The 20,049-nt window shown below is 49.7% G+C and overlaps 1 protein-coding gene across 1 annotated transcript in view; it reads left to right on the top strand.

Moving 5' to 3' along the window:
* SPSB4 (splA/ryanodine receptor domain and SOCS box containing 4) overlaps positions 1–20,049 on the top strand; it is a 71,265-nt gene that overhangs the window by 3,808 nt on the left and 47,408 nt on the right. Inside the window, exon 2 of the mRNA XM_024556368.3 lies at positions 10,131–10,979. Coding sequence (XP_024412136.2) covers positions 10,286–10,979 — 694 coding nt within the window. The 5' untranslated portion in view covers positions 10,131–10,285. The remainder of the gene's footprint in view (positions 1–10,130; positions 10,980–20,049) is intronic.

Genomic DNA, 20,049 nt, shown 5'->3' with positions numbered 1-20,049 from the left:
TACGCCTGGGCCAGCCCTCTGGGCACAGGGGCAGCTGCAGAGTTGACCAGGCCTGCCAGGAAGGTGCGTCTCTTTCAAATGACCTTGCAGAGCATGCTGGCCAGCAAACCACCTTCATCCCATCCCCTGCTCTTGTTGGCTGACAGCCTGAGCTTCGCCTTGGGGGCTTCTGGCTCAGTCACGCGTGGGAGGATTCCCATGGAAACCCCACAAGGAGGAGGGACTGGGGAAGCCTCACTGATTCACGCTCCAGAAAGACAGGCAGGCGATGGTTTCACCTGGAACTGGACAGATGGCTCTCTTTGTAAGCTCTTGGGAAGAAAGGTCTTGCCAAGCTAGTTGCAGTGTGAGCTCTGTGCCTGTGTATAAAGGGGGAAAGCTAACGGACGCCTATGAACAAAACCTGGGGGGTTCTTTAGTTCATTCATCATTAGCAGGTGCATTCTGAATAAGCATCTTTTAAAAAAAAAAACAAGCCCTCTACTTAATATTCATACTAAGAAAATCTTTAAATATCCCAGTTGAACCAGTCCACATAGGTCTCATTGTCTGTACAAATAAATGTACAGGGATGAAAATTGAGGAAGGAGGACCCAGCTCCCGATTCCTGGAGTGCTTTCTAAGGCAGCAGCTTGCTCCTGGTCGTTTGTTCGTGCTTGTACAGTGGGTAGACATTCATCCACCACTTTCTCTGGACCAGAGCCTTGCAGAGTCCTGGGACTTCGGTGAAGAGACCCAGTCTTGCTCTTGTCCCCCAGCTGATGGGAGGGAGACAGCTAAGAAGACATCATGGCCCCTTGTGATGTCTGTGGTGGAGACAGGTACAGGGGCTCTGAGAGCGGAGGAAGGGGTGGGGAGTCCCCAGAGGTGCTGATACCCCAGGCGAATGCATTACCCAGATGTGTGCTCGTGGGGTTTGCAGGGAGAGAGAAGGGACCGTAGCAGCAGCCTGTCAGCACATGGATGTGGGGGCCTGTGTGTGTCTGTTGGGAAATTCAGGCAGGTTGGTGGAGAGGCAGTGAAGGGGTTCGGGAGGAAGATGGGCCGGAGAGCATAGGGGGGCATTTTGAGAGGGTTTAAGGTTAGGAATCTGCACTTGATCCTGAAAGCGGTGGAAAGACTGTGGAGGAGCTTAGGCAGGGAGTGTGATTAGACCGGCTTCGCGTTTGACAAGCGCTAGTCTGTATTTGAAAGCAGTATGCAGTCTATTAAAGGAATTCAAGCGGCTTCAAACTGCACTGCTTTTTACAGTCCTTGTCATTATTCAGACCTGTAGGTGGGTCTGACCCCTTTGGTACCAGCTCTCCCTAGAGGGAAGTGATAGGGTCTTAGACTTTGCTGTAGCCTCCGATCCCAGAGACGCATCATTCTGTTGCTCAAAAGAAAGAATGAAATCCACACCCATCCACCACCCCAGCAAGTCTGAGGCCAAAGACCGCACCGAGGGGAGGGCATTTCACCCCATCTTTACCAGTTCCTGTGGCAGCCATGTCGCCTGGCAAACCCCCTGCCTGGGCGAGCCCAGCAGACAGGCCTCTGAGAATAGAATTTTGTGTCCTGGGCCTCTGAAGACCGAATGTCACAGTTTGCAAACCGCTGAGGCTCCTTAACTGGCACATCAGCGCTTCATGGCTGCTCATTTCCCTGTTGAATTGCAACACTTGCCAGGGTCCTGAGAAGGGCAATTGGCAATCTGAGTTTTTGTTTTCTTGCTCTGCCTTCATTGAAGTCCAAGTATGACCTAAGACATTGAGTTTGGTTTGCGGGGGATGTGATGGAGGCTCCCTTAGGCATTGCTCAGTATGCCCTGTGCTTACTGGGCTGTGAGATAATGTTCTTCCTTTCAGGAGGTTAACTCTTGTATCTGCCGTGTGCCTGGCCCAGTACCACATGCTGTGGGGGAGACAAAAAGAGAAATGTGACAAGTGTCTACTGCCTTTGGTTGGAGAGAGTGGGCAGAGATTGAGCCTGACTTGGCCACTCCTGTGTCCCTAGCTCTCAGCAGCACAGAGCCTGGCATGTGCAGGCATTCACTAAGTGTTTGTTGAACAAACCAGTGAGGACTGGAAGCAGGAAGGGTGCACAGCAGCATATAACAAAGGGGCAGCCTGGGCACAGCTGAGAGTCAGCTGCTCAGAGGCTGTGACCATGTTCGTGGCAGAACTGGGCCCTGGGTCACCACCTCCTGACTCCAGACCTGGCCCTTTTCCTGCCGCATCCGCTAAAGAGAGCAAAAATGAGACTTCCCTAAAGCCCAGCGTCTCCTCTCCACACCCATACGTGTTCTGTGCCTGCCTTTAAAGCTCTGTGCCTGTGTCTGTGAGTGAGGGGACCAAGGAAGCCAGGTGAAAGCCTCTTGTCCTCAGAGGAATACCCCTTGGGGTAGAAAAATGCAGATAAGCAGGAACAGAAGGTCCTGGCTGACTCAGGGTAGACAGAGGTGTGGGGCAGGCAGCTGGAGGCCCAGTGGAATGAATGGGCAGGCTTCCTGGAAAAGGTGGGGCTCTCAGGCAGGAGTGGGGAGGGGAGGAAGGATGGACACAGGGCCTCATACACCTAGACAAAGATATGAAGACTAACCTGTGACTCCAGCTTAGGAGTTGGGACTCTGCACTTGTAGATTCCTGTCTTCCAACTCCAGCCTTGACCCTGTGTCTTCAGCCGATCATTCTGTTTCTGGATTCTGATCCTGTTGCCCTTGACGGTTCTTCTGTAGCTGAATCCTAGTGCACCCCCATGGTTGTTTCTTTAGGATGCATTCAGATGTACAAATGGCAATGTTGGAGGACATACACCACTTAAAGCAGCCCTTAGCACTCCCCAGGTGCCTCGTGGGTGCCCTGTACCATCCCAGACTTTACAGATGTCTACCCTGGTCCTTGCAAAGGCAGGCGAGGTTAGCATATGGTTAGCAGCACTGTTCGCATGAGTCTCAGAGAGGTTGAATCCTTGCCCGGAGCCCAACGGACAGGCAGGGATTCAAACCTTGCCCTTCCTTATATTGTGATGTCACTAGTTTTCCTTAGTGCATGGCTATTCATGAACACTCCGTTCTAGGCTCTGTCTTGGGGGGTGGGGGGGAACAACAAAGGGGCTGCCTGTTACATGTCCACCTTGCCTCGTCCCTGGTGTGGGCAGCCTTTAGGATCTGCCTGCTGCTGATGGTGGCAGAGACTTTGAGGCCCTGAGACTGCAGCCAGGAGGGAGAGTGCCTTGACCTCAATGACCCAGCACGGGTCTCCTCTGAAGCTGCTGTTTGGCTGTGGCTTTCAAACACGTTCAAGTTGTCTCCTCAACAACAACAACAAAGGTGGCACGGTTGTGGACATTTCCCTTAGAAGTGTCCTGGGTGGGAGTCATGAAAAGGTTCTGTTCTAAAAAGCTTGGAGGGAGATGGTAAAGCACAGGCTTGTCCTACTGAGGCCCTGGGGTCCTTCCCCGTCCTTCTGATTCCTGGGAACCTCTCAGTGGGAGCTTCTTTCTCCTTTTGAATAAAGGGACTCAGACTTCCTAGTTCCTGTGAAGCAGATATCATGCGGCCTGGCCCAGAGTGAGAGTGTAATTTAAGGTTAGTGATGGAGAAAGCACAGGAGAATGGAGGCAGTGGGGACTTTGGGTTCAGACTACTGAGGGTGGGATCGGCCCTGCTGGCTTTCAGCTAGGTGACTTTGGTCTGCATGCTTCCTCTTGGAGCCCAGTTTCCTGGCCTGTTAGAATGAGAGCCGAGAAGCCTTTTAGTGAATTACCAAAGTGGCAGATTCCAACCCCCCAACCTCCCAGTCAGTGCCCTGGGGCAGTCTGTGCAAACGTCCAGAGAGGACCCTGGATGCACATGTTGGTTCTACTGATCGAATCCCCACTACGCGCCCTGTGCCTCTTTCATGTTATCTTGCTTATTTCTCATAAGCTGGTTGAGGCTCAAGGGCTGGATGAAGCCCTTTGGGTTAAACACCCCACCTCCTCCTCCCTTCCTTCTGCCTCCCTCTCCCTCCACAGTAATGGGAGCATGCTGCACACCGCGTCTCGTTTGCTTGACTTCATCCATCTGTTGGATCTTCCATATCAGTACATTCTTTTCTCCAGCTGCATAGTTTTCTATCATACGGATTTATCATAATTTCTCGTCTTACCATTTGCAGTCTTTAATGCAATAAAAGCAGAACTTCTTGCAGAAAAAATTATCCCGTGTTCATTTGGGGTTTCTCCCAATATTTTGCTACTACAAACAATGCTGCATATTTATATATATAACATGTATGATAATTTATATATACATGTATTGCATGTTCTATATTATGCAATACATACATGATATATTACATATATGTATATATGTGGTTTTACCCACTCGAGAGCACATCTGAATAAATACCGGAAGTGGACTTGCTAGGTCAAAGGGTATGTGCATTTGTAATTCCAAGAGATGATGCTAATTTGCCATTTGCTGAGGTTGCACCATTGAACCTTCCGTTTAGCAATGTAGGAACCTATCTGCTTCTCCGAGAACACGTTATCCAACTTTCTGATCTTCACTAATCTGACACACCAAAATGGCATTTCACTGTAGTTCTAACTAGTCTCTTTTATTGGGTTGGCAAAAACTCCATTATGTTTTTTTCCATACAGTGGCTCTGGTAGTGCTTAGTTGTCTTTAACTTCATTTGAAACAATTTTGTTAGACTGTGTTGTGACAGCCGTCACATCAGCGTACATTTAAAAAATAACTTGTCAAAACTGGTGAATTTTTGCGCAGCCATTTTAATATCGAAGAAGGAAGAAAATATGCACCATTTTCGGCATATTATGCTCATTTCAAGAAAGCTAAAAACGCAATTGAAATGCAAAAAAAAAGATTTGTGCGGTGTGTAGGAAAAGTGCTGTGACTAATCAAACATGTCAAAAGTGGTTTGCAAAGTTTCTTGTACTATTGACGTTTGGGCCAAATAATTCTTTGCTGTGGGGCTGTCCTATGCACTGGAAGATGTTTAGCAGCTCCCCTGGCCTCTACCCACTGGAAGCCAATAGCAGGAGAGAGCCAACATACTCAAAATATCCAAGTCAGTAAAGTTATTGGTGAAATGAAAAAGATGCCTTTTATTTTACACAAAAAGTGTAGTGGACCTTTTGGCCAGCCCAGTATTTTGCATGTGGTAGACAGACCATCTTTTCAAAGGAGATGCTTGGTGTTTTGTGTGAGCTGTTTGTTGTATTCTTTCCCATTTGGTATTTGGGTTGCTCTTACTCACTTGTAGGAGTTTGTCATATTTATGATTTGTGTTACACATATCTCGTTTTAAAACAAGTCTAACTACTTTGGTGAGTGTTTTTTGCTATGCCGCTTGGTTATTTCTCATTTTCATTTCATATTTAACATATTTGTGTCTTCTGCCCCTCTCTCTTAAATGACCAGATTAAGTAGTGTATGTGTTTTATTATTTTTTAGTCATGAAGTCATGCATTAAGTATATTTAGTGATATATGAAAATGGTAATTATTAAATTTTTAAGTGAGATGACCTGAATAAAGGCCCATGATGCCAATTTTTTAAAAGAAAATTCACTAATGTTTTGTAGACAAAAAAGGGAATAAAATGAAATATATCCAAATACTAACAATGTTTATATCTGGTTAATGAGATAGAAGGTGATTTTAAGTTTTTGTACATGTTTTGTATTATCTAAAATTTAGAAATTAATGTTTTCAATGAATAGACTTTATTTTTTAGAATGGTTTTCAATTTATAGAAAAACTAAGCAGACGGCACACAGAGTTCCATATACTCACACCGAGTTTCCCCTATTATGGTTCATTTATCACAACTAATGAACCAATATTGGTTATTGTTATTAACTAAAGACCACACTTCATTCAGACTTCCTTAGTTTTTACCTACTGTCCTCCTTGTGTTCCGGCCCTTACCCAGGACACCACAGTACATTTGGTAGTTGTGTCTCCTTAGGCTCCTCTCAGCTGTGACAGTTTCTCAGACTGGTCTGTGACGGCCACGACGGTTTGGAGGAGGACTGGTCAGGTATTCTGAGGGAATTTGTCCTACGTTTTTCTTCTTATCAGACCTACGGGTTTGGAGGAGTAGGAGCACAGAGGAAATGTACTATTTCATTGTATCATATCAAGGGAATGTACTATCAGCATGATAGATTAATATAATAGATAATAACAATACAATAATATAATATGGACTAAATGATTGGATTAGATGGTTTATATGTCTTCTTGGTTTGTTTTTTGTGGTATTTTTTCCCCAAAAACACCAGTGCTCAGATTTTTTTGATCAGTTCTGTTGTTTTTCTAATTTATTACGCTTCATTCGTGTATTTCCATTCTTTCTGATTTACTAGTATAAGTAAAACAGTTATGACTTCCTCCGAGCACTATTTTAGTGGGATCCCACGGATTCTAATACATGGAATATTTCTGATTATTCTTGTTTTCTGGGTATTATTCACTTTTTACATAGATTTTTTTTAAAAACCTAGGTTTAAAAGAGAGTTTATTTTTTATTTATTTTTAGTCACTTCACTGTTTATACCATAGTCACATTCGAATTGGAAAAACTGCTCCGGGACAGACAGGACAGAGACCTGTCATGCAAAGAAAAATTAGTGAAGGTTTTCATAAAGCCTGAGAAGTGCCGCAGTAGCCCAAGGATGGCTGGCTGCAGCAATGCGACAGCAGTGCCAAGGTGTGCGAGTGGGTAGGAGCAGAGGTGCTCCAGCAGGTTGGCCCGCGGATGCCACCTGAGACCGCTGCTGGTCCCTGAGGGGAATTTCCCATTACGCTTGGTAAGCCAATCACTTGTAACGCGGATATAAATAGAGTAGAGTAACCAAAAGAAAGTTTCAAAAAAGGTTCAAGTGATAGAGTGATTAGATTCTATGTTATCAGTTACTGTACTATTTCAGCTTTGTTGCTGGGGTTTTATTTGTGGCCTAATATATGGGCAAGTTTTTGAAATATATGTCAATTAAAATTATCTTTTAATTATGCAACTTTGGTTTCGCTCTCTTTACCTAAGTTGGTCCCTGGATCTGTCAGGAACTAAAAGAAGTGAATCAAAATCACCTGCCTCTACTGTGTATCTTCCTGTCCTTCCTTGTGCTTCTCGTGGCTTCTGCTTTGAATGTGGGTGCTGTTATTTGGGGTGTTAGATCTTCGACTACGGATCATATTCTTTATTATTGTAAAGTGTTCTTCTTTGTCTCATTTAAAACCATTTACCCTGAATTCAACTTTACTTGACTATGTTAAAGCAATAGTGCCTGTTTAATTTGATGTAGCACTTACCTGGTATATATTTGCCCTTCCTTTATTTTCAAAACTGTCGAATCACTTTGCTTTGGGGGGTGTCTCTTGTAGGAAGCACACTATTGGGGGTTTTATTCTCTAATCTTAGACTCCTCTCTTTTTAGTAGTTTTTCCTGTGGCCATTCATTGACACAGCTGGTATTTGGTCTTAGTTTTCCTAGCATATTTTATGTCTTTGTCTTTGCTTCTATTGCTTTTCGAAACAAAATCTTTCATGCTACAATCTGTTTTGTGTTTCTTGTGTTCCCTCTGACAACAGGAAAATTTGTGTTTGTATTTTTAGAAAATTTGTGTCTTTGGTTGGAGGTAGCCTTTAGAACTATGTAAAATGCATTAATTTTTTTTAAAGACTATACTTAATTGTCTCCCTTCTGAAATAAGTGATCATAAAATTAGCTTACAAATTTGGTCAATACTTTTATCTGCTTTGTGACAGCTTTTTTCTGGTGAGTTTTTTGGTTTGTCATACTTTTTTTCCGTTCTCTTCCTTCTTTATTTCTCCTCTAGCATCTTTGTCTACATTGCACGCGGGTCGCTCTTTGAAAGAGGCAAACCTTCTCAGGTCAGCATTTCACGGGCCGTATGTAGGGAGGTTCATGGGAGTATTCTAGGAGAGTAGCATTGCTCCCAGGCTCCTGGTAATTTTGCTCACAGGACCATGACAGGGATTTCTTCTGGCTTCTACCCAGACAGCAGAGACCTGCAGCTACAGCCTTCTTTCTCCCAATTCAGGTCCCTGTCCTGCTCCGCCTCACCAACACACTGCTCCCTACAAAGATGGCTGGCCTATGGTTTTCTTTGTTAGCCTTGTCCTCCTCTTTCCTCCCTTTGCCCCCTGTCTCCCACTCACCTTCCCATGGAGACTGTACCCCATCCCTCAGATGGTTAACTTATGTTCATGTCCATGTTTCAGGGTGACCTGGATGTCATAGGCAGCTCCCACTGCCAGACCACATACCCTGTTCCCATTGTTCCTGATTAGGAATCATTGGGGTTTTTTTTCCCCTCAGGAAGTGCCAGCTAATAGAGATCTGCCCACTTTACCCAAGCTTTGCAGCCACAGGTGTCTTCTGTAGGTGATTTCTCACATCCCATTTGATCTTCATAGCTTTTGGCAGCCTCTCCTTATAAGTTGTGGTTCAGGTTACAAATGTGTTCCAGTTTTGCCGAAGATAGAATTTCTCCTTTATTTTGGGTGATTTGGGATATGAAAAGGCATAACTTTATTCTGCTATCTTAGAACTGTCTGGTGTTATGAATTTTCCTTTTTATGTGTTCTGGTATTCCTCCAGGTTAAACATGAGCCAGAGCTTTCTGGATGGAGTTGGCATGAGCTGAAGCTGGGGTCTCACCATAGAAAGGAAAGAAAATGTGAACTGAGAATAAAATAGGAGGGTTAAAAAGAGAAAATCACAGCATCCCCACCTGTGCTGTGTGGCAGCAGGGTTCCTTCCCTCTCCACCTGCACTTTGGCTGGGAGTGTGCCACCATTTGGGTGGGAGGCCGTGACCAGGCTGAGCAGGGGAAGAAAAACGCCTGTCTCCTGGTCTGTCTCGGGAAGTTGTCCTGAGCCCAGCAACACTCAGGCAGGGTGGGGAGGGCACAGGCCTCTGTTCTGGATAGGCTGCAGGACTCAGCTCTCCATCTCATCCTGCACCAGGGCCCATCCAAGCACCCTGGCTCTGGCTGGTCTCCTAGTGTGAGTGGCCAAGTCCTCCTCCCTGAAAAATTAGGACCCTGCCTCAGAGGAGGTTTCCGGAGTTAATGCTATTAAGGTGTTTTATGTGCCCATAGAAGAGCTTGCCCCTCCAAAGGGAAAGGTTTTATTTGGGATGCCCGGAGGACAGAGCCAGAGAGGAAAACCTGCCCTCAGAGTCTCAGGCCAGCCCTTTATGTTATTGTCTCAGATTCCCACATCACCTAGAGGGAGCCACTTTATCTCCATTTCACAGATGAGGAAACTGGAGTCTCGGAGAGGCTGAGACCAAGAGACCTTCCTGTGGACACACAGCTAAGAGATGGAGAGAGGGGTTGGGATGCCGTTCTGTTTGGTTCCAGAGCCCGGACACCAGCTCGCTTACCCCGCTTATCCCCCTGCCTCCTGCTCACCTTCTCACGGAGGCCCCACCCCATCCTTAGATGGTTGCCGTGTGTCGGCGTCCATGTCCCTGGGTGATCGTGCTGGATCCTCACTCTGCGTCTGCCTTCTCAACCCTGGCTGCACCTTAGATGGCATTTAGGCTTCCCAGGGCAGCCAAGGAAAGGAGACAACAGGTCCGCATCCTACACGTTTTAGGCAACTGTGTCCCCTCAGCCTTTCCCCTCAGCCGTGGCCCAGGGCTGTCCTCTGGAATCCAATGCATCTGGGTTCCTCTCCAGGCTCTGTGATCTTGGACAAGGCACTTAACTTCTCTGGGTTCGGTCCATTTTTCTAGATTGAAATGACCTACGATTGCTCCTAGTCCAGAACATGGACTCTGACGCCAGGTGGGCTCGGTTTGAATCTTGGCTCAGCCCCTTATTAGGTGTAGGACTTTGGTTAATTACTTACCTTCTCTCTTTTAGTTTTCTCTTCTATAAAATGGGAATAGTGAGTATGTCTTATAAGGAGGTTTAAGGATGAAATGAGCTAATAAATGTAAATAATTTAGAACAGTGTCTGGCATATGGCAAGTTCTAGGTAAGTGCCAGATATTATTATATTAATTAGTTATTATTAATGCATGGAAAGCACTCAGCCAAAGCATGGGCATAGATGGCCGTGGATGCTGCTGCTATAACCTGTGCCCTCTGCTTCCTTCTAGGAGCTTGGGTCCCTGCCCCAGCCCCGTAGAGGCTGTGGAGGCACACCGTCCGGAAGCCTGGTTCCCAGGCCCCTGGCCCATCCCCGACTGCGGGGAGTGGCGCTTCCCACGAGGTAGCGGTGGCCTGCATCAGCAGCCCCCCCAGGCAGTGAGCCATGGGCCAGAAGCTCTCGGGGAGCCTCAAGTCAGTAGAGGTTCGAGAGCCAGCGCTAAGGCCAGCCAAGCGGGACCTGCGGAGCGCAGAGCCCGGGCGGCCGGCGCGGCTGGACCAGCTGCTGGACATGCCTGCGGCAGGGCTGGCTGTGCAGCTGCGGCACGCGTGGAACCCTGAGGACCGTTCGCTCAATGTCTTCGTCAAGGATGATGACCGGCTCACCTTCCACCGCCACCCAGTGGCCCAGAGCACTGACGGCATCCGCGGCAAGGTGGGCCACGCCCGCGGCCTGCACGCCTGGCAGATCCACTGGCCGGCTCGGCAGCGAGGCACCCACGCGGTCGTGGGTGTGGCCACGGCTCGGGCACCCCTGCACTCCGTAGGCTACACGGCGCTGGTGGGCAGTGACGCTGAGTCGTGGGGCTGGGACCTGGGCCGCAGTCGCCTCTACCATGATGGCAAGAACAGGCCCGGAGTGGCCTACCCGGCCTTCCTGGGGCCCGATGAGGCCTTCGCACTGCCGGACTCGCTGCTTGTGGTGCTGGACATGGACGAGGGCACGCTCAGCTTCGTTGTGGACGGCCAATACCTAGGTGTGGCCTTTCGTGGTCTCAAGGGCAAGAAGCTGTACCCAGTGGTGAGTGCTGTGTGGGGCCACTGTGAAGTCACCATGCGCTACATCAACGGCCTTGACCGTAAGTGCACCGCCTGGGTGGGGAGTAGGGAGGTTCCGGAGTCTGCCTGTCCCTAGGGTTGTTGGGAAGGGAGGTCAGAGGCGCGTGAGGCCCCGCCCTTCATCAGCACTTGGGATAACCCTGCCATGTGTAGAGTGTAACCAGAAGGTGGACTCTGGGGCCAGGCTCTTGGGTTTGACTCTTAACTCTCCTTTGCTGGCTTAGTGATCTTGGGCCATGACTCAGTTTCCTTACTGAAAGTGTAGCACAATGTTAGTAATTTAGGTCAAGGTTTTGTTGAAGATGGTGTAAGATAATGTATGTGAAGTGATTGGAACAGTGATGGGCACCTAGTAAGGGCTCTGGGCATTGACGCTAATTTTGAATCATTCAGTCTGTACGGGAATTATGCAAAATGATGTCTGCTGAGTGCCCAGCCTCCTGCTCACAGCAGAAGCAGAATGGGAAGTAGAAGCCACAGTCTCTGCCTTGAATGCCATGCACTCAAATTACTGATAAAGGGATTACAAATAATGATAACAACAGCTATCATTTATTGACCACCTACTGTATGCAGAACTGTACACCCAAACTCCAGCTCTTCCTGGTGAACTATTAAAGGCGCAGCTGTCTCTCTAGGGGAATGAGAGCTACAAGTTGTGGAATCTTCTGGTGTTTCCAAGAGGACCCAGAAACCTAGATTTTATATGAACTATCCCAATTTTAAACTTGGCCACCATGGAAAACACCATGTAGGCCAAAAAAACACCCTTGCTGGCTGTAGACAAGCCCATAATGGCTGCTGGGTTTGACCCCTAGCAATTCTAAGGTCTCGTCTCATTAAATATGCACAACTGTTCTGTGAAGCAGCAATAACAGGGGTGGTTACTGGTCTTAGGGTGGGGTCACTCTTGGGGGCACAGATGCCTGTCTCACAGCAATGGCGGGAACTTGTGGGCTCACACACTCCTGGTCCAAACAGCCGTCTTGCCACACCCCTGACGAAGCGCACAGAGGTGAGCACCGAAGGCTGGAATTTCACTTTCTTCATTTTAAGGGAGAGACATAATTGCCCCCATTTCAGAGATGAGAAGGCCGAAGAGTGGGGCCGCAGAGAGCTAGTACCAGGTCTCCCCAGGTCTGTCAGCCTCTGAGGCTCACGCTTTCTTCATGCTTCCTCATCAAGTTGAGGGACCGAAAGTAACACTCAAGAAAAAGGAGTGAAGAACAAGATTTACTCGAGTAAGGTGTACAGTTATCCCAGCCCAGGGCAGGTTGGCTTTGCAAGAGTGGCAGGCCACCGGACTGTGGCCGGTGTGCTCAGCTCTCCGGTGTAATTGGAGACACTCCTGTTCATGTTTTATTTCCGTGGCTGTTGGACTAAGATTGCTGTTGAATGGCGCAATGCTGTTCTGTTTACTCTAATTAACTGGTTAAATCCAGGAGCAGATGAGTGTGTCCTGAGAAGGCTAGTTTAGTCCTCCCAGTGCCTTGTGGGGGATGTCTGGATCCCTCACAGACATGGTGACCAGGCGAACCTCCATGCTGGGAAAAGCAACTCCATCAACACTCTCTTAAAACAGAACTGGCAAAGTTACTTGCCAGAATTGATCACTGGACTGGACAGGTGGACTTGGTGAGCAGCTCTTGAGTCTGGTGTGCCTTATACGGTCTTGCGTCTTTGGTAAATCAATCACTCTAAAGCCTTACTTCTCATTTTACTCATCTGTCAATTGGGACAGTATCAGATCCCTTTCATAGCTACTGTGAGATCTCATGCAGTGGCAGCTACCATTGACATGGTAGCTGGGATTAAAGACTGATGTTGATACTCTGTTGGAGCTACCTGAGCCAGTGAATGGTTGCGCCCCCAAGGCCTCCCTTGGGTATTAATCTGTTGCTTAGTTTTCAGTACAAAGCTAAGCTTTTAATAAGGTTGCAGCCAGTGGCTCTTTCATGCATGATAGGATTGGGAGAAGTCAAGCCATGGCGTCCTCCGTGGTACGCTGCTTAGTGTGTGAGTCTGGGTGGGAAAGGACAATTGTGTTTGGGGCATTTCGAGCTCCTCAGTCCTTCAGATGGCCAAAGACTTGATGAGACTGAAATTTGGCGTATTCCATCCTCCCCGCTGGTGGTGATTTTTGTTGGCTGAAGGTTGACTGAAGCTGGATTACCCAGCCAGGACTCAAGGGGAGTCCAGGATGTCATGTGATACAAGCCTGTAGCATCTTCCCTTCGGTGACAGGATTGACTTGTCTGCTGTGGCACTGGCCTCACATTATTCCCAGATGGGAATAGTGTCCTCTATCTCGGGCAGGGTATATCTTCAGAAAGGGGGAACCCAGCTTCTGGGCTTCCAAAGGCCCATGATCCATGGGACAAGCCCTGACAACAGGGTGGGCCAGAGCACAGGCTGCAGGGAGTCTGACAGGGGCCGGCTGGGAAGGCGCTCTGTGATGCCCGTACCTGCTGACCGGGGCTGAAGTCCACCAGTGGGCGCCTGGGCTTTGGGAAGGGTTGGCCCTAGGGAGCAGCTGGGCGGGGAAGGTAACCCAAGGTGGTGTTCTGTGCATGAGGAGAGCTCTGAGCCACACTCATTGTGGAAAGTCGGCAGGTCCCCAAACTCAGACCCTACTGGGATGTGGCCTCAGTTAGAGACAGGCTTAGGAACAGAAAGGTGGAGCTGCCTCTGGGGTTGCTCCCCACAAGATTGTGGGGCAGGCCTCTGCCCAGGGCCCCTCACAGGCCCCAGCACTCTGCAGGAGGCCATGGACAATGACCGCCTCCTCTCTCCGAACCTCTTGGTTCTCCCTCGTAAAATGGGCCTGATGGAGCTCGCCGGCGCAGAGCAGACACGCAGAAACTGGTGCTCATTTCTTTGATTAACTAGGTGAGCTGGGCTGCCAGGTCCTGGGGTTCACCTATGGATTAAAGCAAAAATGGCCTTCGTAGAGGCTTCTCTTCTAATGTGATTAAAGCAAGTTAATGGATACCATTTTCTCCATTTTTGAATTTTTATGACTGTAAAAGCAAGACTTAGAAAGTGCAAACCACATTTAACTCTGAAGAATGTGTGTTGAAGGCAAGAGCTCCTGGAAGTGCTCTTTCCTTCGCAAATGTGTTTCTTTAGCTTTGCCATGAAGTGAAACGGCTCAGCATCTTGGGTTCACTGTAAAGAGCTGCAAGGCGCCCAGGGGCTCTGCCTCCTGAGTGAGCTTCGAAACTTGGAACCGAGGCCAGGCCAATGGGCAGGCTGTCTCCCGATGACAGGCTCCAGGGCCCAAATCATAACAACCGCAATAACTAACATCACAACAGCAAAAACTAATAGAGGGCTTAGTCTGTGCTGGGCTCTATTCTAAGCACTTTACAAATTCTAACTCACTTAATCCTTGTGACAACTCTTTGAGCTAATGCCTGTATTATCATCTTCATTTTACGATGAAGAATAGAGGCACAGAGAGTTTGAGTAAGTTGCTCATGGTCACACAGCTAGCAACTGGGGGAACCAGGTTTCACAGTTGGCAGACTGGCCCAAGGGGCCCCCTGTGGAGATGTCTGCAGACAAGGCAAGAGGACAAGGGACAGAAGAGGCTGCTTCCCCTGGCCAGGTGCAGCAGAGGGGGGAACCCTTTCCTTCAGCCATGAGTTTGTATGAGGCCCTGAGATGCTGTCCCTGTTTTTCCTCCTCCCACCGGTTTCATCTCCAGCCCTCACAGCTCTTGGCTCGGCACAGGACTCCTCAGGGTGTTCCAAAGAGCTGGTTGCATAAAGCCAATCCCAGCAGTGGCTGTGAATCAGCCATGCTTTGATTGCTAACGGAATCATGTCACTGAAGATGTCCCAACTGCTGTAAGGATGCAGCCCCTGGGGTGGGCCTGGCCTTCAGAATCAGTTCTGGTCTGCTTTCAAGAATCGCTCCTAGGCTCAAGCTCCTGGCTCCTCCTCCACGCTGGCTGCCAGGAGGGCTAACAGACTGGCTTTGTCTCCTGTCTTGGAGTTCGTGGGTGGTGAGTGACACAGGAAGGGGAAAAGAGCCACAGACAGAGAAAAGCAGGCATGGCATCCCGAGCGGCTTTGATTTGGGGGTCAAAATAATTACACATTTTTAAAGATACCACCCATATTTCGTGCCTTGAGCCAAGTGCTGTACTCATTTTATTCTTTTTTGTTGTTGTTCACATAATAAACCTTGAGGCAATGTGACTATTACTATCCCCATTTTATGAAAAGGGAAACTGATTCTTAGGTGAAGAATTTGCGAAAAGCCACACAGCCAGCAGGTAGCAGAGCTGGACCTAAACCCAGGTCATAACCACCCCTGTGCCCTGCCCCCGCAGCCTGGGCCAGCTCTGCCTCCATGCTGCCCACCCAGCAGGGCCTGATTCCACAGGACAGGTGTCCTGGGCTGGCTTTCTGCGGGGTGGAGAGTGGGAACCATAGGTTCTCAGGCCTAACTGGCAGAGTGGGCTTGTCTGTCCAAATCAAGTCAGAGAAACTGTATTTCCTGATGTAGTTCCTAGATGGTTTAATTGATCTGCCAACAACTATTTATTGGCTCAGTGGCTCAGCAGAAGAGGTTGGCAGCCAGCCAGGTTTCCCGGTATTGATGAAGGCCAGAGGGAGTTTTCCACCAGGATGACTGCAAGGACGCCATCCCCTTGCCAGAGCTGTCTCCCAGTCTGCGCTGAATTCACGACCTTCCTGCTCCACTCCACATGTCTTCTGGGTGTTGTGGTCCCCACAGCCTTGCTGACATCTGGACTCGGTGCCTCTTCCCTCCTGACCAGGTCTCCCCTTCATGCTCCTGCCCTATCATTCTGTCCTGACTCCAGTCCCCTGCCAGCCCTCAGCTCCGGGCTCTGTCCCCACATTCAGCACTAATTTCTACCCCCCCACCCCAACCCCATTCACTCACTTTCATGGGAGTCTGCCTTCTTTCCCCAGATGGATATGAAGTTTCTCGGGGCACAGAGAGTGACTCAGGAGGCACACTTGGGGAAGTGGACACAGAAGGATTTAAAAATAGGATGCATTTACTTCTCAAAGGTAAACTGCATATGGGCAGCAAATTCAAACACTACCAAAAGGTGTCCAGTAAAACGCCACTGCCCGCCGCTCCCCAGCTCCTCTCCCTGACGGCAGCCACCCCCAGCAGTCTTCCATGTGTCCTTGCAGAATCTTGTCACCGACGCTTTACACAAATGTGACCACACTGCGAACGTTGCTCTGCACCTCATTTTCCCCCCTTACTCTGTCTCGGTGATTGTTTAATACGATTAACATAGAGCTGCCTCGTTCTTTATTAGCAGCCGCACGGGTTTCCTTGGCGTGGCTGTATCATAATAGTGATAGAAATTTACTTTGCCATCAGGCATCAGGTTTATGGATAATATATACAAAGTGAGTGGGCTAGTGCCTGGTACAGAGTAGATACTGAAACAGGTGGGTTTAAAATTTGTCAGTTACAGCTCATACAGCTCCCATAGATGGTACAATTACTTAGTGTTATTAAATGTGGAAATAGTTTTTGTTACTAAATTTGGGTCCAAAGGATTTCACACCAGGGAATATGTTGGTTTGGAAGGGTTTTGACTCTTCTCTCTTTAATATACACAATGGAAATGCCACCTGAGGTTCAAAGGCCACTGTGAATTTGTTACAAATGAGCTGATCATGTTTAGCCGTCACCAGGAGCAGTTTTAAAGGTTTCCTACTAATCGTCTGGTTCGAGTGGTTTGTAGCTCTCAGTGGTAACTTGCCTGGTGAGCATGTCAACAAGGATGTCCAAACAGGCAGCGTCCCCGCCAGCTGTGCCCACGTGTAGGGTTAGCAGAGATGAGCTGCTGAGGCGGTGGGCGTGAGGTCAGCATCCACCTCCAAACAGATGTTCCTAGGCCTGGCTGTGCGTTAGCTGCTACCTTTGGAAGAAAGGGAAGAGGGAAGAGGCAGCCAGTCTCCACTTTTCAGGATCTGACAGGAGGGTGAGGGCAGGCCCCCGGCACTGGGGCTGGAACAGATGCCATTCGGCAGGAGGTGCCAGACCCCATTTTACAGGTGGGAGCTGAATGGGCCAGGAAGTTGGGAAGACTTATCAAAGTCACCTGCTAATTAAAACCCAGGCCTCCGATCCCCCTTGAAAACGCACCTTGCCAGGAATGAGAGTGAGAATTCAATGCAGTTTATGGGTCTGCCTTGAAGAACCCTGATGCCAATGAGGGCAGACATAGGTGTTCAGGAGGAGAATTCTGCGTGTGGGTGGAGGGGCCTGAACGGCTTCCCAGGGAGCAGCCTTGGAGCTCGGGCAGAATTTACATAGGTGTGGCCCCAGCCCCACATCCACATGAGATGACCCTCCTCGGCTTCTCAGTGCCTCCTCCCACATGCCAAGACCCTGGCGCTACCCTGGCTCAGACCGTAGAGCAACGGGGTTCAGCATTTCAGAGACCAGAGACAGCTGGTCTCTCCACTTACTGGCCGGACTTCCTGGGCCTAAGTTTCCTAACTTCTCACACCTACAAAGTGGGCCTTCCCCATAGACTTGTCACCAGTGCTTCTCACACCTTAAGGTGCCTTCAAGTCAAGTGAGAGGTTCTTGCTAATGCAGATTCTGACTTAGTAGAGCTGGGTGGGGCCCCAGATTCTGCAGTTCTGACAGGCTTCTGGTTGGTGGTCACGATGCCGCCCACTGAAGGTGGGGCAGAGGACAAGGCCTCCGTGTGCCCCACCGTCCACCCACCTAATGCCACTCTGATCCTGCAGCCACATTAATGTGCTTATTCCTCCGTGCCGTGGTCTGTGCCTACCTCTTTACTACAACCGGACCGCCTCCCCCGTCCCAGCGAGGCCCCGGGTTGCCTGGTCTGGCTCTGCCCACCACCTCTCCAGGTGGGCAGTGAGGGCGATTCCTGTGCCTTCTGCACCCCCTCCCTTTCCTGTCCAGCCCACTGACCTCTTGTTCCTGTCCTCCCCGCCTACCACGTGACTCAGTTTGTGTGTCCTGGAATCCAAGTTCTCACAGTTGCCAGCAAGGTCAACACAAGTAAATCCTCACTATTATCCATGAATTTCCCACGAGAGCCACTTTGTTTGGGAAGGGATTACCACAGACAGAAATAGCTCTTTGTTAAATAGTCATTGATTGAGCGCTTATAAAAGGCCAGACACTGGGCAGCCTGCTCGTGCCTCATCTTACTTAAACCTCCACAGCCTGGTGCAGATGCTCGTGAGCTCCCTCTGCACAGTAGCTCACTTAACCCCCACGGATGAGGAGTAGGTCCTGGCCTCCCACTTCACAGGCAAGGAGATTGAGGCCGAGGGGAACAAAGAGGCCACTCACGGCACATGCTTGGGAGGCAGCCACCTCCAACCCCAATGCCCACGTCTCTAACTGCCACACCACACAGGGCACAGTGAGCGCTTACCAAAGCTGGTGTTGGCAGACCCGATTCAAACACCCTTAAATACAGTACAGCCAAGCTGCATGCATCCTCACCCCTGCCGATCGGAACTGGTGCCGACGCTGAGAGGGTGCTGCTTGGGGAAGCCATGACTAGAGTCAGCAGCTTTCCAGGAGCGTGTTTTAAATGGCTGGGAGAGCAAATGGCCTGCTAGGCCAGCAGCAGCATTTGTTTGCCCACAGCCAGGAAGCCGGCTGATCCCCCCAGTCTCGTCCCTTGGTTGAGGCGAGGGGGCGGTTAGCGTGAGTTACGGCCTAGCCCAGACACTAATAAGGCTGCGTGTCTGCGGCCCGCCATAATTCAAGCTAAGGCTGTGCCGTTTAGTAGCCTTTCTTCATCAGATCTTCCAGGACTCGGTGCCTCCTTAATGATTTATTTGCTTGGGATGAAATTAAGCCGAGACAGCATGAGCTTGGAAAATACTGCCGTGCTGGCTTCCCACTTTTTATCTTTGCTGGAGGCCGCTTCTATAAATAGAGCGGCCAGCCCCGCTTTGCGACCGGACTGCTGGGAGCTCCAGCGGGCACAGGCTTCCCCTCATTGGCCTCTGGGACCACACTTGATGGGGCACCTGCTGCCCCTCATCTGTCCCACCCCCAAGGTCAGTGACCGCGTCGGAGTGCAGCAAGGGACCAGAGCTGCCAGCAAAGACATTGCCATCCTGGCTTACAACTATTTCAGAGGACGCATTTGAGTTGATCCACTTGGAGCCACAGCCACGTTCCAGACCCCGCCTTGCTTATGGATGTTTCTTCCTCACAATGCATTTCCCGGGAGTCCCGGGGAGAGCCGGTGTGCTTCTGGTGTTCGGTTAGGTGGGTGGCGGCTCTCTGCCTGAAGTCTGGGCCTCACTAGGAGGGACATGTGGGATCCTGCTCTTGTCCCCAAGGGTGGCTGCCTCTGGAGTGAGGGGCCAGAGTCACAGCTGAGGGCCACTCACAGCATTCACCTAGAGACCAAGCGTCACGAATGTGGTTGGGATGATTACCTGGGGTTCCTCTCTAAGTCCAGAACCCGGAAGACCCAAGTCGCCCCAGGAAAGGGGTGAGTGTAAGCTTGCATGAGGACGGGGTGGGCCCAGGAACGGGAGGGTGCTTAGGCAACTCTCTGCTGCCTCAGCAGCACGTCCGTCCCAGGGACTCCCCGCCCAGCCGTTCCTGATACCGCCCATGTTTTTTCTGTTCCCTCATAATTTAGGCACCCCTTCGCATTAGCTCACTGAGGCCCCGACCCCACCCCTGCACCCTGACAGCGTCCAGGGAGCAGCCTTGGAGCTCGGGAAGAATTTGCATAACAGTGTCACTGTTAGCTGGCATGGCCTCGTTTTAAAGACCTGAGGGTTGCTGATGGGCCCAGTGCTTCTCCATGCGGGCAGAGGTTCCCACGGGTCCTCTGATTGGAGGCCTCTGGGTTGGGTCCCACATGCTGGTTCCCTTAGCTGCAGGGAAACCTGGGGCTGGTCACTCAGCACACCTGTCTGCATATCAGCATCCCTCAGGGAGAGTGTGAAAAACACAGATTTTTGCTGTGCCTCGCCTGTTGAATCGCTGGCGTGCGTGCGTGCGTGTGTGTGTGTGTGTGTGTGTGTGTGTGTGTGTTACATGCTGCCAGGTGACTGCATCTTCAGTCCA

The sequence above is a fragment of the Desmodus rotundus genome, chromosome 8, assembly GCF_022682495.2.
Source record: "Desmodus rotundus isolate HL8 chromosome 8, HLdesRot8A.1, whole genome shotgun sequence".
Lineage (NCBI taxonomy): Eukaryota > Metazoa > Chordata > Mammalia > Chiroptera > Phyllostomidae > Desmodus > Desmodus rotundus.
Note: the sequence above shows the minus strand (reverse complement) of the source record. Positions and strands in the feature narration are given on the sequence as shown.